The sequence below is a fragment of the Condylura cristata genome, unplaced genomic scaffold, assembly GCF_000260355.1.
Source record: "Condylura cristata isolate star-nosed mole 26May11 unplaced genomic scaffold, ConCri1.0 scaffold00034, whole genome shotgun sequence".
In the NCBI taxonomy this organism is placed as follows: Eukaryota; Metazoa; Chordata; class Mammalia; order Eulipotyphla; family Talpidae; genus Condylura; species Condylura cristata.
Window position 1 is genome coordinate 6,757,956 of NW_004567135.1, and position 25,772 is coordinate 6,783,727.

General features: G+C 45.7%; 1 protein-coding gene across 2 annotated transcripts in view; it reads right to left on the reverse strand.

Moving 5' to 3' along the window:
* The window catches only part of DIP2B (DIP2 disco-interacting protein 2 homolog B (Drosophila)), a 180,128-nt gene that overhangs the window by 6,547 nt on the left and 147,809 nt on the right, over nt 1-25,772 (reverse strand). For both annotated transcript variants that reach the window (XM_012732476.1, XM_004692753.2), the window contains 14 exons: nt 24,444-24,524; nt 22,277-22,404; nt 20,417-20,531; nt 16,593-16,794; nt 12,214-12,323; nt 12,021-12,101; nt 8,864-8,987; nt 7,684-7,805; nt 5,759-5,870; nt 4,168-4,277; nt 3,633-3,763; nt 2,225-2,393; nt 1,323-1,493; nt 391-452 (listed from right to left, as the gene is read on the reverse strand). In XM_012732476.1, the coding sequence (XP_012587930.1) occupies nt 391-452; nt 1,323-1,493; nt 2,225-2,393; nt 3,633-3,763; nt 4,168-4,277; nt 5,759-5,870; nt 7,684-7,805; nt 8,864-8,987; nt 12,021-12,101; nt 12,214-12,323; nt 16,593-16,794; nt 20,417-20,531; nt 22,277-22,404; nt 24,444-24,524 (1,718 nt within the window). The remainder of the gene's footprint in view (nt 1-390; nt 453-1,322; nt 1,494-2,224; nt 2,394-3,632; nt 3,764-4,167; nt 4,278-5,758; nt 5,871-7,683; nt 7,806-8,863; nt 8,988-12,020; nt 12,102-12,213; nt 12,324-16,592; nt 16,795-20,416; nt 20,532-22,276; nt 22,405-24,443; nt 24,525-25,772) is intronic.

The following is a 25,772-nucleotide window of genomic DNA, read 5'->3' on the forward strand; positions in this document are numbered from 1 at the left end:
CCCTCAGCCAGGTGTTCACCTTCATGCACAGCTTAATTCCCTTTAAAATGATGAGGTATTGCTTCCAGAGCACTACATTGCCTATTCTAACTTGCCCCATCTTGTAAACTCCCAGGACTCGACCCATTTTAGCTTAATTTATATGAAATGTCACAAAATACTTTTCACACAGGCAGCCACTAAATATTACTCATTTTAATATAAAGAACAATGCAACTGAGGGAACTAAAGCTTGCTTCTAAGTGTAAAGCTTATCAATTATTAATAACAAAGACAAAATCCGCCCCTCCGCCAAGACACAAAACAAAGAACAGCCCTGACTTTACTGAGGTTCAGGACGTTATATTCTTAGGAACTTCAGCAGGGAAGTAGTGTAATAACTGTACTTACCTGTCATGTCTTAAAGATTTCAGATCTACATACACAGTAGTTGGATCAGGCCCTGAGGTTCCCTAAAGGAAAACAAATCAGTAAATGTTCATTTACAATTTAAATAAACTTTTCATAGTTTACATTTTCAAATCAACAAAGGTCATTTAACCACATTCATGAAAAATCTAAACTATTCTGAACGCTCGTCCTCTCCAGAGGTGAGGCAAGGCTGCAGCAGCACCTGACACTTACCCTGACGGGATGTTCCCCTGGGAAAGCAGGCCACAGGCCGGCACCCGGGGCACAAGCAGTGCCGGGACGCCCCTGGGCTGAGGCCTCACTGCTGGACACAAAGCAAGGCGGAGATAGGCCTTCGCCCAGATCTTCCAAACACCGGCTGGCCCCGGCCGGCAGCGAGGCCTCTGGCGGGGCCGCGACACTGCAGTCTCAGTGCGTGGGGGCTGCCCACGTCGCAGCGGCCCTGCCCTTGCAGTCTCAGCATCAAGCTGCACGGAATGAGCCTCCTTTTCCTTGATCTCAGTCCCTGTTCTGTCATCTACATACCAAGAACAACCTGGCAACCGTTGCTTTTTGGCTGAAGGAAAGATCGCAGGCTTGCTTGTGCTTGCTTCCTTTGCAAACATAAAGGGGTGATAGAATAAAATTTATCCTATAAATTCAGTATGTGGAATTTACTTGAATAAATTCAAACAGGACTCGGAAGTCATCTTGGTTCATTTTCACAGACCATGCACTTGTGTCATTTGTGGTCTTAAGCGCACAAGGTGCCTTCCTAGGGCTAAGAGGTCTCTGCTGCTGCTCCTGTGGGCTGCCCAGGGCCCTGCTGCTTGCCAAAGGCTCCTGCCAGTGGTGTGACCTGGAGGCCTCTGCTCCAGAGCACCCCGCCTCCCTCTTTCCCTTGTTGCCCAGTGAGACTTCAGGGCAGTCACCTGTAAACATATTGCCACATTGACTCTGGATCCAAAAGTGGTGCTGACGGCCCGCGGGGACAGCCCGATGTCTTTGAAGAGCTTGGAGAAGGACTGCTGGAGCGCGATGCGGGGCCGCTCCTCAGCCACCACCACGCACGTCCGGATGCAGGAGAGGTTGATTCCTCTGGTCTGTAAGACACAAGTGTGGGGCAAGGTGACAGGGCCACCACCCTGTCTCTGTGGTCAGAAGGAGCCACGCAGCTGTACATTTGCACCTCAGACAAAAGACATGTTTTCAGGAAAAGCCCAGGCGTCCCACTAAGGTCATTACCCCACCTCACAAACACCCCGGTCAGGCTGCTCTTGGTCTTTTCTCAAAACCGTCTGCACCTTCGGCTTATAGTTTTAATCCTCCCTATTTCTGTACCTTACATTTCTCCCTATTTCAAAACAGAGAGATGGGGTGAGGACAAAATAAAGCTGACACCCTGGAGAGACAAGCCTGCCCCACTCCCTGTCAGGGTCTTTCCTAACAGCAGTCTGTGGTTTCTGACCCTTGTGTCGGTCACACGATCGCTGTGCTAACCTGTTCTTAGGGGTGGTCCCCAACATCTTATTTTGGGAAAATCCCACTGGAGGACAGTTTGCGCTTATCTTGAGTGAAGTCGTTTCCATTCAGCCTCCCAGCCAGTTGCACTCTCTTCCCAGAGTAACAGATTAAACTCTTCAGAGTACATGAGGTTAGGAAATCCAGCAAACACTCCGAGGCCTCCAAGCCCCAGGCCAGGAAGTAGGCGGCTGTGTCTCGCTATCACATCTCTAGGCGGACCGCGGCTCCCAGGCCCACCTGTTGGTCCCTGGGGCCTGCTCCATTTCCTTACCACCTCTCGGGGCTGGCTCCTTGGCACTGAGCATCTTACCTTTAGCACCTCCACTTGGTTTCCAAGCCCTTTGGTGCAGAGCTCCATCACCGAATAGGAGCAGAACGTGTCCCGTATTTTGTACTGGTTGACGGTGGAGAGCCAGAGGAAGAGGTTGTTTTCTAACTCCATAGGCGGAATCAAGATGGACTGGTGCCCTGAGTAGACGCTGCAATGAGGAAGGCAAGAGCGACATCATCAACGGCCTGGACACCTGGATGCCGCAGAACCCCGAAAATTCAACAAACTGGCGGGAAGGACAATGCAGGGTTACAGTGGACAGAGAACGAGTCTCGTCCCGCACCAACCGCAGGCAGTAGCGAGCCGCAGCGGGCGCGAGCGCGGTGGGGCGACACCTGAGCTGAGGACTGAAGGCTGGACCGCAGCTGGACCTCGGCTGGTGGAGGCTGGGACGGAGGTGAGGGCGCAGCGAGGAGCGGAGACAACGGCAGGTGTAAAGCACCCGGCGCGCAGGGGGCCCCACACGCTCCCACGGGCGCGAGGAGCGCGGCGCCAGGGCCGGGGTGCAGCCAAACGAAAGGGCTCACTGGTCACCTGCGAGCTCAGGCGTCCCCAGCAGGCGGCGGCCCAGCGCAAGCTGGGGCAGGACTCGCAAGGGGAGGAGGCCCTGGAGGCAGCAGGGCGGCTGCGACAGGGCAGCGCGCACAGGCTCAGCGACCTCCACGACTCCGCCCCTCCACTTGCTGACACCGACTCACAGGGACCCGGGAGCCCCATTAAAAAAGAGACTGAACGTGCGGCCTCCGCCTCTGGGAGCTGAGGAAGGCGGGAAGGGCCCCTCTCACTGTTGTTAAAGACTCCCGGTGGCCTTTGTGTAAAGGTGGGCTTAGAACAATGGGCTCGAGCCACATGACGTTTACGTAGGCAGACACGAAGTCGCAGTCCGCCGCCCCGCTCCCAGTTCGCGGTTCTGTCAGTCGCCCTCATCCTAACTAAGATGGAGACACGGGATGTGTTTCGCGGAGACGTCCGCCTGGAGGCAAACGCAGCTCTGCGTCAGGCTCGCCGGGCCGACGGCGTCAGGCTGGGGTTCTGCTTTCCCACAAAAACCATCTGCCAGCACGAACGCGCGGCTCCGCACTCCCGCTGTCACCCTCCTCGCGGTCCTTCCTGCCAAGCCCAGGCCGCATCCTGGCTGGCAAAGCATGACATGTCCACCCTGTGTCGTCCTCCTGCTTGGCGCTGCTTCTAGAATGAGGATTACAGGGTGGAGCAGACAGCGGGTAACAGGATCACTGCCCTTTGCTTAAGGCCTAAAACTGACAGAAAAGGAAAAAAGGAAACAAAACCAGACGCACAGCAGAAGCGCACGAGCAGCACAGTTGTGTGACAGCGGCGGGCAGCAGACCTGGGCGGGGGAGGGAGCCCGGCCCGCGGCCCGGCCTACCTGCAGAGGCTCCAGAGGGCAAAGCCGAGTCCACAGTAAGGGTCCAGACAGATGGCGACCTGCCGCGAGGAGTACAGCTCGCACTGCAGCTTGACGGCGCGGCACAGCGCGCTCACCGCCGAGTGGGACATCTGCAGAGCAGGGGCGACCAGGTGAGCTGGCGCCGCGCGCCGGCTGTCGGCCTCGAGAAGCCCCAGTTCCCTCAGGCCCCTCAGTGTGAAGAGCCCGTTTCATGCTTCCTAGCCTAACCTAACTTCAAACATTTTGTTCACTAGTCATTACTGAGTTTTATAAAATAGGCATTTTTCTTGTACCGGCTTAACGGTAACTCAGGGTGAGCTCCGCGGAGGTTCAGAACACTCCTTAACGCAAACCCCTGGGGCCAGCTTCCCCGGCCCACAGATACGGCCGGGCCCTCGATGCTCCGCCCACTGGGCTCTCCGGCTGCAGTCCCCGGGCAGCGGTCATCTTCGAGGTCTGCAAACCTGGCATTTTGCCAGCAGCCAGGGAGGACGTGCAGGTATCGGCCGCTTACCTTCACCCCCGTCAGCATGCCGGTGGTGGAGACGCTGAAATCCAGATAGGCCAACATCTCAGGAGTGGGGGGTTTATACAGCTGAGGTAACCTTTTCCTGGGTAAATCATCTGCAGTAAGAAGAAAAAACCTGATGTCGACCAGACACGGGGCATGAAAATCAGTGTTTTTTCCACCAGTGTTCTGTACTGTATCTGCGGCCTTCCTAAGGTCAAATTTAACTTGTGGGAGTTATTAAAGTGGAGGCTCCTCACACCTAAGCAGCTTGAGGACACCACTAGCGACGTCAGCACGCCACAGGTGGCAGCTGCATCTGCAGTTACTGGGCCAGGAGCTGTGTGTGTCAGCTCCTGGCTCCGCCACTTCGCAGCCATGTGACCTTGGGCTGACTGAACCCCAGTTTCTTTCTCTCTGAAATGGTCACAATACCCACCCTGAGAATTGTTAGGAAGTTCATTCACATAAAGCATTTCTAAAGCAACCCCAAAAGCTTTTGTTATCATCAAGCTGATTGCACGGCTTAGGGGTTAGTACATGTTAATCAGGGACTGGTTTAAAGGCTGGACGGCTCCTCCCATGTTAACATGGCAGATTTTTAAGACGGACAATCTAGAATTGGAATTGTTTCCCCTGCTCATCATAGTGCCGATTATCCCCAAATTTGCTTTAAAATACGTCAAAACCTAAAGAAATCTCGTTCAATTGGCACACAACTGCCACAGATACGTGGTCTCCTGCACTGACCCTACAGCTTATCCTGGAGATGGGGACTGTGTGGTCATGGAAGGAGGAGGAAACGAATGGTTACGAGGCTGGGAATGGGGCCAAACTGACTGGCCTGAGCTTCAGCCCTGCTACTTACTGAACCTCTCTGCGTCTGTTTTCACATCTGTAAAGTGGGGATTAATTCAGTGCGGTATGATCATGTGTCGGCTGCTTTCCATGAGGCCCTTTAAACTTTACAACCCCATTATTACAACCACAATTTTATGGACAGTTTTGTTCAAGTTACAGAGGCTAACAGAGGCTTTAAACCACATCTTCTTCACCCCAAAACCCACATGTGTACTATCCCTTCCTTCTTTAATATGACGAACCCTAAATCTCAAGTACTGGCTGGGTGTAAAGTACTTTCAATTACGAGCTTTTGACAGTCTCGATAAGCAGCTGAGCCAGGCAGCAGCAGGTGGCATGTTAGGGAGGAAAGCCCAAGGCGAGGTCAGTCAGGCAGCTGCTCTCCAGCTAGAAGCAGGGTCTGACTCCAACGCAACTGCTGTTTCAACTCTATCACATGGAAGAAACGAATCAGTTTCCGCACCTTCGTGGCCCTGCATGCTCATTCTCGCGTGTGGCGAGACCTAACAAGCCGTCGGATGATGACAAACACTTTGCTTCTACAGCCTTGCAGCAGACTGGCCCTGCGGCCCTGGTCCTCCGAGGCACGGCTGACTGGGCATTAAGCTTTGCCCCCCCGTCGTAGCACGCGGGCAGGAACGTGGCCTCAGAGCTGAGCGCGCCCCTGGCCTGCGTCCAGGCAATCTCAGCATGACTGTTCTCGCTCCCCAACAGCCTAGAGAAGTCTCCCTCTCACCGGTGTCAATGATGGTTGGCCAGGTTTTCACGTCCACAGCTGCCGCTGCCTCCCGGGACCTCAGCAACCTCATCAGTGTCTGAGTGGTAAGAATGCAGGCTGCTTTGCTGACCTAGAACGCAAGTGGGAAGAAATAAGCACCTGGCAAAGGCGCCCGGCACTCGAGAGCAGAGCCAGCTCTTCACGTGACGCGCAGGACAGGGGGCCAGCGCTCGCGACCCGCTCCGGGAATGTGCGACACCCCACTGCTCACAGTGACAGACTTCACCCAACAAGTTACTGTTCGCAACGGCGAGTCTCCAACATTCCATAGTTACAATCTTAGTGTCAATCTCAATTTTTTGATGTCATGAAGACCACAATAAAATAAAAACATGGATTTTCATAGCGCTCAGGGATGAGGAGTCAGGGGGTCAGTATCTGCCACAACCTAGGAATGGCCAGACCTGCTGGACACGCCCTGAGCGAGAGGCTGCGCCGAGCCCCGGGTCCCCGGAATTGTCAACGGAGGAGCCTCCCCTCCTGCTTCTTGCCCTACTTTGCAGAACAGAAAGGGCATTTTGTGGAACTGAACTTGGTAATAAAATCATCTATGGCAGTCATGGCTTTTATTCATGTTTCTTCGCCCCTCCCCCCAATCCCTCAGACATCTCTTAGAGCCCCTTCGCCTTTCTCCCTCTTAACCTCAGAAGCCTCGTGGTGATTCTTAATGCTCACTAGTTTCTGTAGGTATTTTACCTTATCAAATCATCCACTGTGTAAAATGGCCACTATGTTTTTTCATTCTGACACACTGTACCGCTGATAACCCCTCCAACTCCCTCCACCTTCCTAGAAATGACTGCACGTCCTTCCCTGAAGGGGTCACGTCCTGGTGGGCTTCGGGCGCCGCGTGCCCGGCGGCTGCAAACAGTGTACTAGGGAGGCTCCATGCTGTGCCCTGATGCCGGGACCCAGGTTTCTGGGGAGCACGGACTTCCAGCTCTGGTTCCCGGGGTACGTCCAGACCGCTCCCCGCCTGACGCGGCAGCTGTCACTCTTCCCTGGGCCCCCGCCCCCACCCTCTGCAGCACTTGTGGGGTTTATTTATCTTTATTTTTATTCTTTAACATGTGCCATTCTCAGGGGCAGGAGATGGTTTCTGTGGTTTCAAATTTCATTTCTCTTAATGGGAGCGAAGACGCACATCTTTTCATGTATCAGTGGCCTTCTGGATAGTCTCTTTGGCAAACTGCTCATTTCTGCTGCACATTTACTGGTTGGATTGTTTTTTCCTACTGCTCAATTGTGTGAGTTGTCTCACAGGTCTTGAATACTAACACTTCCAGTCACATTCTGTGACTATTCTCCCATACAGTAGGTGCCTCTTTAATCACCTATTTTCTTTTGCTGTATGAAAGTCATCCCCATTCTATACTTTTGTTTCCCTTGACAGAGGGTTTGAATTTCCAAATTTATCTTTATCGTTTATGCCACAGAACATATTACCATGATTGCTGTTATATATTTTATTGTTGCATGTCTTATATCTCCAAATCCTTAAAATATTTGGAATTATTTGTACGTGCGGAGTTAGAGACCCAACTGCATTTCTCTGTGTGGCTTTCCATTCACAATAACCTTAATTATTATGCAGAAATGTTGTTGGAAAAAGGTTTCATGGGGGAAACAAAATTTTATGAAGAGTGACTAAATAGCCCTAGCACCTTAATGTTCATGATACATGCGCAGAATTCCGTAACTCACCAATAACCGCTTTCCCATACTCCTTCACTGAACAATACTGGCCACTCTGGTCAGGTTAAGGAAATAGAGGCGGCTTTAAGGAGACAGATTTGACTGCCCAACTCAACAAAGCCTGAAGATTAGCAAGACTCGTTGCTGTTCACATCTGGGGACACGCGCCGACACTGAGGCATACTTACATCCACAATCATGCGGACCGTGGGCAGCGTGGCCGCGAGGTTCTGGGCGTGGGGGGGCCGGACGGTCACGGGTACGCAGCCCGTGTACAAGCAGCCGTAGAAAGCAGCAATTAACTCGATACCTGCAACACAGAGCCGCTTATCTGCCTTGTATCACTGAGAAACTCAAAGGCAGTTTATTAAATCATGTACCAGGTGGGTTATTCAGATGACATTTAGCAGAGACACTAGAAGAAATCTTTTAAAAGTTAAGAAGGAACATGAAATAACAAGATAACTTATTATTACACATAATAAGGAAGAAAGTAAACTTTCAAGTAAACTCTTGAAAGATACTTGTGAAAGGTATTTTGGTATCATTATTTGATAGAAGAAATAACTGCAGGAATTGGGGCTGCTTAACTTGGGAAACAGGAGGACAGGGAAAAGAGAGCTGGAGAAGAGCAGGACTTCAGGGTCTCAGGGGCCACTACGGACACGTGGCTCCCACGGGCCACGTGTGAGGGCCGCCCAGCATGGCCGCGTGGAGACAGCCCGGGACAGCACAACACGCACGAGGCCTCTGCAGCAAATCCTGCGCACCCTGCTGGCCGGGAGATGGGAGGCCCCTCGCAGGTCACCACGGGAGGCTCCCTTCACCAAGAGGCTTGCTAAGAAGTCCTGGCACCAGTGTAAATAAAACAGACCAGTAAGAATCGCAGCGCAATGGGGGTACGGGAGACCGATGAGAGCAGGTCAGGTGACAGGCGGAGACACGAGAACGCCAGCGCCACAGCCAAAATTCTGAATAGTTTGTCAAGTGACTAAACCTCTCTTGCTATGAAAAAGCGGCTGTTGGATTAAATTAGAGCCTGGAAAGTGAAAGAAGTAATTCTTATAGTGAACATCAGGCTAACACAGAGGCGGCCACGCCCCAGACTTGCTGCTTTTGGCAACTGCAGCGGTCCTGGCTGCTGACCGCTCCGAGTGGGGATTTACCAGGCGCCAGGCGCTGAGCTGGATACAACCCTGAGACCGGCTGGACCCTGCAGAGCCACCGTGCCACACAGCTGGTTGGGGGCCTGCCCGTGGCCGCTCCCAGGGCAGGGAGTGTACCCCCACGTGGCCAGAGGCTGCAGCCCCAGTTCCCGTCCCCCTCGAGTCTGCACCCTGGCGATGGTGCTGAGCCACCCACACTTACCCGGTGGATAGAGCAAGACCACGTTGTCCCCCGCATTCAGATGGCCCTTGTCCCCGAGCACTGATGCGATCCTCTCTGCTCGCTTGTGAAGCTGAAGGCAGCTAGCTGTGCACACAGTGGTTCCCTTTGAATGGAAGTTTAAGCTGGTTAAGACTCAGGAAGGAAATAAAACAGGCGCAATATTAAAGCCAATTTCACATGATAAATGTAACAACTGATCCTGGGGAAAATTTCCCCGGGACCAAAAGAAGTGCCTGCTATTTACCAGTACCTGAAGGTAATTAAAGAATATCAACATTGTTTAAATCAAGTGTATGTTTAAATTCCTCGTTTAACATAGTTTTAGAAACACAGGAATATATTTAAAGGAAGAAATTAAGAGGGGAAAAAGTAGGAACTGGAAGTAGGGAGAAGGCAGAATAAATAGCGGCCATCTGGTCACAGCACCGCTATGCAGAAGACAGGTTCGACGAAACCAACCCAAAGCCAGAAACCACAAGTTGGCTTCCAAGTTGCTGATGCACGCGCAAGGCGCGGGGACAAGGGCAAGCACGTCCGGAGACGGCCAGCTCCTGCCAATCCTGAGTCAATTCTCTGCGGGTTTCATAAATGTTAGATCCTTATTCGCAATTCAAGTCTCACTGTTCTGGGCTTCTGAACTTCTTTCCCATATAAGACAGAACACACAAATGGGGCCATAAACATGCTGATTAATGAAAAATTAAAAGCAAGCATCTGTGTAAGAACTAGCACCATGTGCACGGCTCAAAAGCACCTCGCGGTTCCCCCACTTGGCTTCCTCTTCCCTCCACAGACTACTATCTTTACTTTTTTTTAAATGTTAATCACTGATTTCTCTTCCTTTATTTTTACGACTCATGAAAAATTTGGGATTTACTACCAGTAGAATTCTACTGTTAAATTCCTGCCCTTTGTTTCGCTCTCAACATTATCTTAAGTCATCTGTGCTGCTGTGCGTAAGGCTAATTCATTTGTTTTTGTTGCTATATAGTATTCAACTCTCTGAATTACAATTTATTCACCCATGACTGCTGACAGACACTGTCATTCTTGTACACAGACCCTGGTGCATAAATACATGAATTTTGGTAGGGTACAGGCCTAGAAATGGAATTGCTGGGTCACTGGGTACACGTATCTCCAACTTTACTGGATAATGTCAAATTATCCTTTGTCTGTTGTGTCAGTATCACCCTGACACTTCCTCAATGGTGGAGCAAGGAGTTAACTTGCAACACTATGAAGCCTTCTGCAGCATAAGTTGGATCCCGAGCCAGGGAGTAACCCACATGGCACAGCTGACCTCTTCTGTCTTGCCCGCTGCTCCCCTCAGCAGTACATTTCAGTCAATCCACCTATTTTGCACCCCACTCTGTCTCTGGTGAATCCTCTCATCCCTTATACCTCTGGCCTGCAACCCAGCTCTTGTATGCATAAGTAAATAAATCTTAAAAAAAAACTCATTTAAAGAAAAATGTCATAACTTTATAACTAAAAGAAAAAAAACTAAAAATAAATATCACTGTTGCTCCTTTTAAAAATGTATCTCATTGATTAAAAAGTAGAAATGTTCGGCCCTCCCTGGTGGCTCGGCGGGTTAAAGCACAGCACTGAGAATCTAAAGCCACTTCCCGCATGAGTTCGATTCCCGCCTACCCCGGAGGTGACCACATGGTGTGGCAGACCTCTCCTGACCCGCCCGCTGCTCCCTTCAGCAGTGTACTTCGTCGATCTGCCTGTTCTGCTCCCCATTCTGTCTTTGGTGAAGCCTCTCACCACCCCTGAGCGTGTGGCCTGTACCCCAGTTCTGTATGCACAAATAAATAAATCTTTAAAAAAAAAAAAAAGCAGAAATGTTCAATACAGAAATATAACCCAAAATAGATGTTAGAATATGCAGAAGAATAGATTCCATGTCCTTCAGTCATCCACATATATTATTTCTCTAACCAAGAGGCAAATTTATTTATTTTTAAAGATTTATTTATTTGTGCATACAGAGGTGGGGTACAGACCAGAGGTGCAGAGGCGGTGAGAGGCTTCACCAGAGACAGAGCGGGGAGCATGACATGGAGATCAATGAAGTACACTGCTGAGGGGAGCAGCGGGCGGGGCAGGAGAGGTCTGCGGCGCCCTGTGGGTCAGCTCCCTGGTAGGGATCAAACTTGCATGGAGGCGGCTACAGCCAGCCTCACAGTGTTGTTTTATAACCCGTTGTGCCATGAGGGAGGGCCCACCAAGAGGCAATTTTGAGCTCATGCTCACAAAAAAATATTGGGGGCATGAATTTCACAGGGCCATAAATAACTGTAATCGACGTAGAAGTGAAGAGGGGAAGTAAGCTGACATCCTCTTCCTGACGTGAGGAGACGCGCACTTCATGCAGAGGTGGGGCGAGAAGGGGCCACGTTTTCCATTACAGAGCACTGGTTCTTAAGGCATCTGATTGTTTTTCACGAAGATGTACAGCACGTTCCCCTCGTTACAGTCTGTCACCTCCTTAAAGTGTGTGTTACGTGCACGGGCATCGCAGCTGGAGGGGCTTTCACGGGGCCCTGTGTAGAGGGGCCCTGAGGGAATCCAGCCCTCCACGCTTTTCCCTGCTGCTGAGAAATGCTGCTCCATACCACGGACATGGCACTTCCGGCCTCGGACTCAGCTATTAAATGCCCACAGGATGCATGATCTTAAAACACAATAACCTGGTGACCTTCCATGAAAAGACAATAGCTAAATATATTTTTAAGTAGTTTTCCATTTGTTTTAGCAAAAAATCCTGTAAGTCATGTATCAAAAAACCCATTTTTTAAAATGTTGACTTAAAATCATTTCCTTTTGGCAGAAATTTAAAAAAAGTCAAACTGTAAAAATCTGATGATATAATGACTTCTCTACAGCTACGGATCTACCTCAGTGCACTGCTGGCCCTGCTATTCCTACCGGGTCTGAATGAAGACAACTCGATCGTAACACAAGAAGAGACAGTCTCATTTTGACCTTGAAGCATTGCACAATTTATCCTCCTCTGTTACAACGAGAAAGCTACAGCTACTTCTTTTCTGATGAAAGATCAAGAATGCTCAAAATACTCTGGCAATAATTAGCTCATGAGAAAAACACAATCAGTTTTTGATACCTTGGCATTTAACAGCATGAAGAGTACGTGGTCAGGGGTTGCCTGGGCTCGCCACTGTAAAATCTCAGCCAGAAACTGGTGCTAACGTCAGAAAGCAGAAAAAAAGTCAGGGTCAGCAACATTTAAAAAGTTACCTTATATGTAAGCCCTGTCCTTAACTTGCTCATAAAAATCAATGCTCGGGAACACTTACCTTTCTCACCAAGTCATTCTCTTCAATTTGCCCAAGGTCTCGCCCTGCAGCTTGTGCTATGCGTTTTCCAGCAACCAGATTCCCAACCATCACAGAAGCAGGACCGACACCTACAGGAAAAGGCGAAAAGCAACTCTGGAGATGGACATGCAGGCCGAGTAGCCCCAACGCATCCCAAACTGACCAAAAGTGGCCCAAATGTTCACACAGCAGTGCCAACTCAGTGTTCTTTTAGGAGCTGGGAACACAGAAGACAAAGAAAAACAGCTTATACTCTCCTGGGGAAAGGCGACTGATACATACATGCACAGGTAAATGGCAGGTAGCAGGAAATGCTGGGGAAACCCAGGATTACAGGGGAGAGAGGAGCAGGGAGGGAGTGGGTGAGGGAGCAGGTGGGCGGTGTAGGGAGCTCAGTTATTCGTTGGTTCCTACTGATGAAGAATCTCATTTGCCCCTGCTCAAGTTGGTTGAGTAGCCATGAATGCTGGATCTGGAGGGAAGCCTACCATCTGGAAGATTGCAGTGGATTTATCAGGAATATTATTAATTATATTATATTATTATATTATTAAACTGTAGGGCATTCACAAGAAAACTGGCCTGGGTTCTTCAAAAACGTCCATGTCAAAATAAGACTGAGAAAGTTTAAATTAAAACAACACAATAGTCAAATGCAATACTGGATCAAAAAAAAATCGCAATCATAAAAAACAAGTGGAGGAACCTGAATGTGGAGTGCTGTATCATTTGATGATAGTTTTCTATGAGAGTTAAAATTCTTCGACAACGGCATCACGGTTGGTGAGGAGACATTTAGGAGAACATTCCGGTTTTGGAGGTTGCACTGATGAGATACTCAGAGGCCAAGTGTCTCGCCTGTCTTTTACTTACAAAGTTCAGAATGAAAATGTTGTTTGGTGGATCTAGGGGAAGGGATATAGCTGTTCTTTTTAACTTTTCCCCACAGGGTCGCACTTCAAAACAACAAGGAAGAACTTTCCTCCCAAGAAAAAAGTGCTAGGAAGTGGACAGCTTTCTTAGAGCTATTTAAGATTAAAATGAGGCCATCTATTGAACTAAGAAGGTGGCTAAAAGATAAACTTTGTTGCCAGTGAGTTCTGAATAATGCTGATGCTACAACTGGCTACTAAATAATTTTAGTTGCTAAAATCTGTTGGTCCTGAATGTACTAAAACAGCTGTAACAAAATCACTGAAACTGTACTTTTTAATATTTGAGGAAGCTGGAAAAGGGCGTAACTGGGTTATATGGAACTTTTTTGTAAGTGAGGAATTTTTCAAAATAAAAATCAAATGTAAAACCTAAAAAGGATATAATACCCAGCTCTCGGACTGCTGAATACTTTGTCTCCAAAGTGTTGCAACTTTTAAGTATAATGTGCAAAATTCCTTCCTGAAAACCTGTATAAATTATAGTTACATGAAGTCGGAGATAGTCCTTTTCACAAAGACATTTGACTATGTAAGTTGTCCAATCCTGGGCTCACACAGTAAAATTAATAAAGACGTGACATGTTAAAAAGCAAAATTTTCAGAGTAGCTTAAAACAACAAAAATGACATGGCAGCAATTTCTTGAGTACGTTATGTGTCGTTTCTCAAGACCATGGGTCACAGAAAGGGAAAAAGTAACTGAAAGCAGTCACATCTAGGAGGCTTACTGCCGACCTGTAAATGTTCCTTTTATTTTCCCCTGAAACCGTAAACTTCCCTTGGAAAAGATTGCTAGTCATCGACTCCAGTATTTACTCTCCATTGCTCCCCTAAGAACAGAACGACCAGTTTTTGGGTGGTCAATGCCTAGAATGAAGACTATACTCTGTGGTGTGAGAACAGTATGTAAAAGGAAGTAAAATATGAAACACTTGAAAATACAGTTGAAGAGGAAGAGGATGCCCTTCTCTGCCTTTTTCGTTCACCGACTGCCTGGAATGTGGAAGTGCTGGCTGGGGGCCAGGAAGCCTCCAGAGTGTCCAGCTGTCTACGGCCTCTCCTCCCTGTCCTGCTGTGGTGCACAGGAGAGCACATCTCTCTGCTCCGTTCACTCTGGCCATGGTCTGACTTGAGACAACGCGTGGTGAGGAGCCATGACACAAACAGAGCGGAATGTGCTGGCATGGTCTGGCCTGCCTTCCTGCTCCTGCCGTCTGCCTCGAGCAGACTGTGGCCCAAAGCGCTGCTGGACCCCAGGAGCGGAGCTGCACCCAGCCCAGTCTGGAGCTGAGCCAGCCCGCTGGTTTCAGCCAAACTCAGCAAATCTCGTCTTATAAGTGAAAAACGAAGGCTTATTTTAAGCCCCTGAGTTTCAGGGCCATTTGTTATACAGCACAACTGAAACAATCACTAGCAACCAGTGAAGAGTCTTAGGGCAGAAGAGAAAGGCAGGAAGCCACACCACAGTGAGTCACCACCTTCTCCCTGGACTGCCTGACTCTGGATTTCTTTTACCTGAGAAAGAAACAAACTGGTCTCTTGTTTAACTGTGATGTGTTTCTGAAAATGTAGCTAAAACTGGTCTAATACACCAATGTTTACATAATACCTCCAGCAGGCATCTCAATGAGACTTGTGTCACTGAGCTGCCCTAATTCCTTCCCTCTTCTGTTTTCTTTTTCCTTCCTGACCCACCTTCTCTTCCCTGTTTTCTTAACCCCTGACCCCACAGGCTATGCCCAAAGTCTCAGTCCCATCAATGCCAAGATTTTCCAATGCTTTGGTCTGACTCACAAGTACTCTCTTAAGATCATGGCAAGCAATCAAAACGGAGAGCAAAAATACAGATTCCAAACCAACTGCGTTCACCAGACAGGTAGATGGCATACCCACAGGAGCTTAGAAAAAGCCTTTTATATAGGCTTTATCATTTAGTAAAACTGGTTGAAATATGACTAGCAAGAATTTTAAGCATCTATAATGTCTAAGTAGCATCTGCTGTGACATTAAAGTTTTGTTAAGAGGATCCTAAATACTATTTAAATTGATTTCACTTATGACAAAAAAAAGCATGACTTCAGCATACCAGAATTTGAGTGTTTTATGCATCTGTGAGACATTCAGGCAAATAATGTGATTGAAGAGACTTTATACAGTTCTTGATTAGTAATGTACAGGTTTCTGGACTGTGATTACCCCGTTAGAAAATTAGCCTCCATAAACTCATGTTTCCACTAGCAAAACTGATAAATACACAAGTGTTAGTATAATAAGATAGCTGATGAACTGTCATTAACATCTTAATAAATAACTGCTAAGCAGTTCATACAGATGATCATGGAAGTAACTATTCCAGGGCATAGTAACAGTAATTTAATACCCTTATAAAAACATGCCAAAGAGTCAAACTTACCTTATATTTTATTACTGTACATGTGTATCATGTTTGTCTTTCAGAAAAGGTGTCTCACTGAAACAGAATTAAGCGCCACACTTCCCCTTCCTTCCTAAGCTTCCCACTCTCGTTTTCTTCCCTGCACATGGGAGGCTGGTGTGCACAGCAGTTTCTGAGCGGCTGTGTGGTGGCTGGATTTTGGCTCGTCTGTGTTTGCAGGCACACAGAGAACTAGGAGACTCTCACTAACTTCTCAACTAACATGAAAAAGCATCAGTAAAATGTAGTGATTCCATGTTAGTCTGAACATTTTAATCTCATTGCCATCAAGGGCCCTAGCTTCCTACTCAGTCAGCCCTGTAACCTAGATCTGGTCAGGAAATGAGGCCAGAAGGTCAAACTGACTATTTGGCTTTTTTTCTCTTTTCCATATTGCAATTCACATACTTTCGATTGTATCGTGAATTCCCAGGAATATGGCAAATGCAAAACATACTATTATCTGGTATTTATAATCCAACAAATTTCTGAATAATCTCACTGCAGAGTTATTAGAGTCTCCGAATCTTACTGTTAAAGCTAAAAAGAAATGTGCGATGATTCTAGGCAGGAGGCAATGTAACAGTGACTTAGAGCAAGGATTTTAGAGTTACCATTGGCGTGACCCCAGCTCTGCCCCTGGCTAACTCTGGCTCTGCACAGAGCCCTTGCTTTCCACAGCTAGGGCAAAGCTTTAGGATCACATATGTAAAATGCAGAGACGGGCTAATGTCTGACTTTTAGTCAGCACTCAGCGATTGTTTTCTTACAGGACTTGCTTTTTTCCAGCGCCACAAGCAGTGCTCTGACTCTGGCCAGCAGGGGACAGAGGCGCACTGCTGAGAACCGCTCAAGAGGGCCTACTCTGCAGGGTCTCAACGGTCCGGGCTCATTCGGCTGGGCCCGCTTTTATGTGACTGATCTCTGCAAAGTCTAACTCTAAAAGAAGAATCGCCACCAAAGAACTCCGCTTCCAAGCCAGCGTATTACCTGGTTGCTTTTGCCGGGGCTTTGGCAAATTGGTTACACAGGTATGTGGACACATGAGGATATTGCAAGGGTGCAGAGACCCCTCGAGAAAGAGCTGTTTCGTCTGAGATATGTGGATCCCACCTAGCGGAGTTTTTGGCAATGTATTGGCAGGTACCAGAGCAAGACAATAAACACCAACTTGATGAATGCTGTCAATGGCCTAGAGAAAGAAAAAGGAAAAAGATTCAGTGAGATTCATGTGACTACATTTGACATATTCCTGACATACTCCAGCATTTTACTCTAGGATTTTTCTTTTACTATCCACTCAAGGTCTAGAATCTGGTCATTCTTAAAATTTCGTGTTCAGTGATGGCAGAAATTAGCAGAGCAGGGGTTAGGGTGGACAAAGATATATACCCATCTACAAGTTCCACTGTTTTCTGACTTGTATTATATTTCAAGGTCAAAAACCTTGAAATGCATTCTCATTTTTTTTTAAAGGCACTATATATATATATATATATATATAAAGATTTATCTATGCATATAGAACTGGGGTGTAGGACAGAGGAGGGGGTAAGAATAAGAAGATTCACCAGAGACAGGGTGGGGAGCAGAACAGGCAGATCTAATGAAACACACTGCTGAGGGAGCAGTGGGTGGGTCAGGAGAGGTCTGCTGCACCCTGGGGGTCAGTTCCCTGATGGGGGATTGAACTCATGCTGCAGTGGCTGCAATGGCTGCAATAGCTTCATAGCACTGTGCTTTTGCCTGCTGTGCCATCAGGGAGGGCTCCTATTTTCATTCTTTTAAAGTTTTTGCAGTCCAAAATGCTAATCAGTTAAACAAAGGCTAAGAGTTGATTTTGGGTTTTTGTTTTTTTTTAAAGATTTAACTGACTTTATTAAATGATTCATGAGTTGGCAGCATCCCATCAGGCAAACAGAAAGTTGCCAGCTGAGGTAATTTTATTATGACTACATCAGCAGCTCTGAAAATAAGCCTCTGCTGAAGTGGTTCACGAGGTTGCTGGAAACCTACTCTGCAGGCGCCCGTGTGGCCTGGGCCCCTCACACCATCCTCAGTGCCTTCTCCAGCTACGAGCCGGCTGTTCTTGCTTCCGTGCGCATGGAGTCTGGCCATCACAGCGAGTGATAGAAGAGTGCACAAGGAAAGTTATGTTTTGGAAAGATTCACTAACGTGAGCGCCTAAAAAAACTCTGTTCATAAGTATGGGAAAGTTAATTCTTAAAGTCCCTCTCCCAAAATTTATGTTCTAGTCGAACTGAAAAGAAATAAAGCTAGAAACCAAAGACAGTATGTCTGGATACAGTTTATAGAAATAAGTTCACCTGGCATATCAAATGAAGGCATACTGATGTGTTGTATTAAAATATAATACTTGAAGAATTTCTCATTTTTTATGACTTTCTGCTTCAATTATCTTTTAAAATGAACGGACCAACTGTCAATACTAGTTCTATAAATACAAACAGAGAGATCACTGTGTTTTACCCATAGTCTTACTGAAAAGGAGACACTGTCTTACAAGAATGGACTGACAGTAATTAAAGGGTAAGAGATGATCTATTAAAATAACTTACATGGGTAAAGGAATAAACTTGAAAATCGTATTTCTGACTGCCCCACTAACCAACAGAGAAAACTGGGAAATGGAAAGTCAAGTACCTCAAAAAATACATAAAGTTAACAAATATATCACATTTAGTGTGAAATGCCCATGAAAACTCTCCATCTGCAGTCCTCCCTGGCGGCACAACAGGGTAAGCCTCAGCACTATGAAGCTACCAGCAGCCACTGCAGCACGAGTTTGATCCCCGGCCAGGGAGTGACCCACATGGGGCAGATGACCCGCTTGCTGTTCCCCTCTTCATCAATTTGCCTGCTCTGCTTTGCTCCCCACTCTGTCTCCGGTGAATCCTTTCACCCCCTGAAACTCTGGCCTGCACATGAATAAATAAATCTTAAAAAAAAAAAAAAGGAAAATACTCCATTATTAAACACCTTCTTTAGGAAGCCCTGTGTTAGGTATTTTGGAACTAAACAATCTCTGGGATCTAACCTACCAGAATAGAGTGTGTGTGTAAAGTTCTAGTGTGGATCCAAATATCCCAAATTGAAAGCTACAGGGCTGGGAAAACAATGCCCTCTTATTTCATGTCCAAAGGAGACGTCAAATGACTTTTATATATTTGGGTTAGTAAGTTATTAGTACTGAATTCAATTTCTACAGTTTCTTTTCATGGAAAAGTAGCACAAAATCTTGGGGAATTTTGATTTCCTGTAATAGGAAAAAATGTGTAATTCACCACAAGATTCTAACATTATGACTCAAAGTTCATTCTGAATGAAATAAGCAACTTTTTCAGTCTGAAAATATGAGCGCTATGAAACAGGCTCTCTGCAGATGTGACTCTCAGCAGTCGCTCAGAGACCGGCCAGTCCACCTGCTTCACAGTCTTTGCCGCACGGTCTGGCTTCTGCTGGGTCTCGTTCTCTGCTGTGATTCCCACCATCAAGAGCCCGTGCTGCACGGGCTGATCCTCCAGCATCAGGACTCAGAGGGCAGAAGAAAATCTTAAGTCATTGGGCTCTATCACTCATTTCATCTTTAAATAGTTTCTAACAGCATTACTAACTGGCAGTAAATAAATCTAAATGTCCCCAACAGAGAAGGTATGCACACTTGCACACTGGAACATGTCCACTAACATATAAACTGCTGAGGACAATCTGCACTTTCTTTGGACCACACAGTTATCCAGCAGATATTTACTAAACCTACTATGATGACTGCTGGCAGAGACATCAGGCTCTGGGAGTTGAGCAGAGAACAAGAGAGAAAGTCCTGGTCTTCATGGGGTTTATGATATAGTGAGTGTAGAAAAAAAATTAGTATGTGATCATATAATAAAAGCAGTTAATAATTATATAATGAATACAAACATTGTTTAAAATACACAATATAAAAATTAGTGCTTATCATATATACTTCTATAACGCATACTGAGAAAAATAAAGAGAGAACAGAAGGGAGATGTTACTGAAAGACAGCGGGCCTCTTTAAAAGCTCTTTATTGGAGATTATGCTTATGATCAGTATTTATGTTGATAATAATCATCTACTAAATGCAGGCATTATATACTTCAATTAATTATCTCACTCAATTCCTCCAGTAGCTCCATAACAGATAATTTTATGCCCACTGTATGGGTTAGGAAACAAATTCAGCGTTAACAGGCACACTCCTGTCAAGCACTGGAGCCAGGATGCACAGCCTGACCCTAGAGGGGAGGAGGCTCTTCCCGTTGCTCTCCCCTGCACCCCCTAGAAACATGACCCTTACAGTTAACTGAACCCAAATCTTTCTCCTCTCCTGATGGCTTATCTCACCTACCTCTCTAACTCGACAGTCAAGCTCCTTTATATTTTTATGTATTTCCTTGGAATCTTGCACTCTAGACAGCATTGATAGCATTTGGAAAGACTATAACTGTTCACAAGTAGATTGATTACTGTCAACAATATGTTCCACATATGGATGATTAAAACTTTCATGGGTAATAAACACTCTGCACAACTGAAAGAGTTTGTTGAAGTAAGTCCATTAAGCTGTTCTTGGCAACTTAAGGAAAAAATAAAAACCTATGTGGCCCACAGGAGAAATGGTATCAATACTTGATATTGTACTGGATTTGCTAATACCTGCACATCTGAATAATTATCAGGAAGAAAAAACCATCCTGTCAAAAAGATGTCCATGCAGCCCCTGCTGCCAGCCTGACAGCAAAGCGGCTGGGCCAGGCGGGGCGCTCACCTGCAGCACGCGGCTCATCCACTGGAAACTGTCTTCCTCCGAGGCGTCAGGTCTCTGTTCCGCAACCACCACAATGCGCTCATCATAAAACACAGACACAGAAAACACAGCAATTCTAAGAGAGACAGATCGAACACATCAGGACTCCCTTCACAACCAGTCCTGTCTAATTTGCTCACCGGAATTATGAGGAGACATCCCCACCACTCTACCCAGAAATGAGCAGTTTTAAAAAGAAAACGTCACTCTCATCGCCATCAAATGAGGACTCAAAAAATGTAACAGGCACCACTGTTGTGAATGTCGGGACACAGTGATAACTAGGACAAAGTCCTTGACTTTGTGGATCTTTCATGTCAGAAGACAGAACAGATCAATAAATATAATGTCACACTGTAAAACTAGGGCAGGGTGAGGGGTGGAGTGGTGTGCAGGGGCACAGAGGGCAGGCTGGTTGGGGAGCGCCTCCCTGAGAGCGGGCACTAGAGCAGAGACCTGAGTGAAGTGAGGACGCGAGCCATGCGAAGATCTGGAGGAAGAGGTTTCCGGGCAGAAGGAACAGAAAGCGAAAAGGTTCTGAGGTAGGAACGAGCTTGGCAGGTTTGAGGAACAGCAAGAAGGCCAGTGTGCCTGGAGCAGAGTGGTGAAGCAGAGAGTGGTGGGGAGAGTCAGGTCCAGGCCAGGCTAGTCACAGAGGACCTGGCAGGCCACAGGAGGGGTGGATTTGTCCCGACTGAGGTCTCCATTCAAATGTCTCCCTACTCGTGAGGCATTCCCAGACCACCTTAGTTATGCTGGCAAGTTCTCCCCTCTACCCCTAGCACGAGGTGTTTGTTCCGCAAAACTGGGAGTATTGCAGGTGTCAGCTATGTTTCTGTCTATGTCGTACTGTCTGTTTCTCCCAATGAGAATGTGAGCTTCACAGCAAGACTTGGTCTACTTCGCTCACTGTCACACCCCGAGCATCTAGAATAGGGGCACAGTTGGCACCCAATAAATTCTTGTGGAATCAACGCATCAGAGCATGGCAAATTCTATCAATGGAGAATATGCCCTTCTGCCTCATCAACTCCCTTCCTTCTTTCCTGAGCTACTGTGTGCCAGGCACCATGCTGGGTGCTAGGAACAGAACTGTGACCAGAGACAGGGGCTAGAGCCTGGGGAGTTTACATCTCATAGGAAGCCACAGCATTGCAAAGCCTATGCGTTTCAGGAATTGGTTCTCTATTAGATTAATTTTTTCCTACTTTTTAAAAAACACCAAAAGGGACACCAAGATTGCTTTAATGAAATCCATGATCATGAACTACCAAACAGGATACCCTCTACTCAAACACAAGCCAAGTATCTTTTCTCACTTTAACAAGCAACGGAAAAAGGATATGCAATTGATTTCATCAACATAATTTAAAATTAGCACGTAGGTTATGTTAACTGTGTTAAAATTGTATATAATATTCTGTGCTAAAATAATTTAAAGATGAGGAAGAGATCTCTTCATAGACTGTAGAACTCCTACAGAGTAGCATCCTATCTCAATTAACCCAAATGGTACCTCTATTCTATTGAAGAAATACAGGCTGCTCAATGTTTTAGGAGTCTCCTCAGTCTTCAGTATTTAAAACAGAGAGTAATAAATTAAAAACCGAAATACAGGATATGGTTATGTCTTACTCCTTTAATAAAATCGGAGGAACCAGATATTTTAAGATAGACATTCAAAGTTCCATTTCTGCTATGCTTAACCAAAAATAACTCAGCCACTTGGAAAGAGAATCTATAGACACAACTCAAGTCACCTTGTGGAGATATATTTAGACTCCGGGACAAGTGCTAACTTTTGGATTCTGTACTACTCACCTTCCTCTATAAACAGTCTTTATTGATTCGACGGCCAGACCAGTAGCAACAATGTCGTCAGCATTATGTCTTCGACCACTAACCATCAGTAACCCATCCATTTTTCCAACCACAAATACCAAGCTGCCCTGAAAGGTAAAAAAAAAAAAAAAAATTTACCTTGATTTCCTGATTTAAATAGTAAAACAAATATTCTATTTCCTGCCTTGAAACAGAACTCATCAAATATATGTGAAAGAAAACTATGATATTTTATGGATTCTAAGAAAATGTATCACATCTCAACTTCTTAGAAATCAGTAGGATATTAGAATTAATGAGAAAAACCACTTATTTTCATTCTTAAGGAAGAATTTTATAACAACCAAGGTCCCTCAACAAGCACAGCTTATTTTGCCAATCATGATCATGTATCAGTTCATCTGCACCTCTTCAGAGACGGTATATCTGTGATACAGAGGATAAAAATATGAATTCAATTAATACTGGAATAAGAGTTTAGACCAGTTTTCATGTGAGAATGACTGTCTGGGAATATAAAAGTAAAGCTGTTTTAATCTGGCCAAGGTTAGAAACAGTCAAGAATGGTCCAAGCAATTCTGTCAGTCTCTCCTTCCCAAGAAGTTAATCAAGCATTTGCTGTTAATGCCCTAACAGCATCACTGTATGGATAACACTTGCAAATTGGTACAGGAGAAATTAACCTTTCCATTCACTAGACCTTGGACCACTGACATAGATTCAATAATCAGTAGTCATTGTATGGTCAATGTCACTTACTGATTTACTACTGAATATAATGCAGTGCTATAACCTGACTGGGCTGTGGAGGTAAGATTATGAACCTTAGCCTTAAGAAGCTACTGGTCAATCTCTGACAGAAAAGGACCAGCTATTTCCAACACAGATGAAAAGTGCCATGACGGAAATAGAGAACAAAGACTGTCAACATTGGTCCTCCAACATGCATTTCTCTATTTCGTTCAGAGTAACAGAATTTTCATCTAGGCATGGCCGACCAAAATGAAGGTTCATTTCAGCCTTCTTATGGTTGGGTATGGTTATATGATTAGTGTAGACCAATGGGCTATAAATGGAATTCTTCCTTGAGAGAGAGTAGGACTGCACTCTCTTTGTCCTGATTCCTGGAGTGAGATGTGATGGCTGGCTCGGTAGGTGAAAGGGAACTAAGGAGTTCTTGGTGCAGAGTGAAGATAGGAAATCTGTATTTGTTTCTAGGATAATGATTCTCTTAGAGGCATGGTCTTGTCCCTTTCCCACCATAAATGGGGTGGAAGAAATAAAATAAAATTAGATCTTTTCTTATATAACTTAAGCTGTTAAGAGAGTGAGAGGTAATTAGAGATGGGTGGAGGTAGCTGCGTACAACCACAATGGCAACAAAGAACACAAAGCCCAACCCCCCCCAGTGACGTCATGCACAGCCCTGGCGATCTGGCTCACTGCCTGCATCCTGGCTCTCCAGCTAACTGTGAGCTCTCTGAGAACTGGCTTTTTGTGTTGTCTCCCCAGGAACTGTAACACCAGTAGCTGTAAACATCAATTGTTTAAAAACAAGTATTTTCCTTTTAATTATATAATTTTTTTACATCATTCTTCATTTTGTGCATTTTTTCATCTCAGTTGTAATCCCCAGGGGCTTCCTGCCACCAAATCACCCATGTGTCATCACCACAGTCAAGGGCGCTCTTCCAACCCCAATTCTGAACCATTCCCCTTTCCACTTCCATAAAATGTCCCTAATGTCCCTGGTTTACAGTTGTTCATTGTAAAAACAAATCCTTTTCATTCAGTGAACGTACTACATGGTGTAGTGTAAGGATTTGTATGAAAATGCTTTGCACATTTTTATGGTTTTCCTTTGCTATTGAATGTAACTTCTTTCCTGCACTTTCTATTATTGAAATGTATTAACCAAACGAAAGAATGGTAGCAAGGATAAGTAAAAAAATTTGAAAGGAGTCAAATGGACTTGCATAATAAAAGCAATAAACACTAAATTATCTTATTATGTTCTTACAGAAAATGTGCTAAATATATGTTAAGTGGCCCTATAGTGCTCAGACTAGTCTTAATTTGTTCTGGCCTATGAGTTACCATATATTTATATTTGCATCAGATGCACTGAAATTAAAGCAACACTTACTGGCCCCACAAACCCCAGCAGTCCTGATCGGATGAACGGCACATCCCCAACAGGAGAGCCTGCATAATTCACTGGAATCACCTAAACAAGAGAGGGAACGAATCAAATGTATTTGATCTTCACAGTTTTTAAAAAAAATTTTAAGAGTCACACCTTGTTGAAAAAATAAAATTATATAAACAGTAATAGTAAGCCCACAATCTAAAGAGACAACCAATACTTATAATTTGTTATTTCTCTCTCTGGATATTTTTAGATACACGTATTAACAAATGAGAATTTTTTAAGGTATCATAAACACTGCTGTACGACTTGCTTGTTTGTATACTTTCATATAATGTATACCTTTGCGAGTGGTAATAGTCAAACTAGTTTCCTTTGTACATAGCTCTGCAATATGCAATTAAGGGGGATGTACTGGATATGTATGGGGGCTGTTAAGAGAGCACAGCCCTTGGGATTAGACATGGTTCAATTTTTGGCCCCACCAGTTAGTGATAATGTGGACCTTGGGCAAATTCCTGGATTATTCTACACCTGTTTCTTTGGTCATAAACTGGAACTCCTAATGACTTTAGAGTTTTATAAAGATGCCCAATGTCTTTAACGCTGTGGACCTGGTAAGTATCAGATCTGAAGCTTCTGGTTGGGCAGTTGCCCCCACAGGTAAGGAATTATCAGACACTCAAACACTGCTTGTGGATTTTGTTTATAATAAGGTATACACAATGAAGAAAATTTCAGGTACTAGGAACATGTGGTCTAAGCACTTAAAAATCAGAGAAATAGGGTGAAACTTAAATTAGTAAAATACACTCAGCAGAGAGTCATCTGTGGAAGTAAGCCAAGAGACTGGCAGTAAACATATCTACAGCTGTCAAGGTCAAATGATCCCAAAATCTTTTTATAAAACTTTTTTTTTTTAATTTGTTTATGAATACAAAACTGGGGTATACGCCAGAGGTACGGAGAGTGAAGGGATTCACCAGAGAAAGAGTGGGGAGCAGACCAGGGGGATCCACTGAAACACACAGCTGACAGAACAGCAGGGCCAGTCAGGAGAGGTCTGCTACCCAATGTGTGGGTTGCTTCCTGGCCGGATATTGAATTCATGCGGCAGTGTCTGGTGATAGTTTGTCAGCAATGAGACTTGACCCCTGCACCATCAGGAAGGCCCCCAGTGATCATTTTTGAAGGTAGGTCGCGGTGGTGATAATGATAACCCAGACAGACATTTAATAATTTATGCCATTGAGCTAGGTATGCACAGATGACAGCCCAGGAGCTCTTAACCTTTTTCAGCTACCATGCTATTCATACAGACGTGTC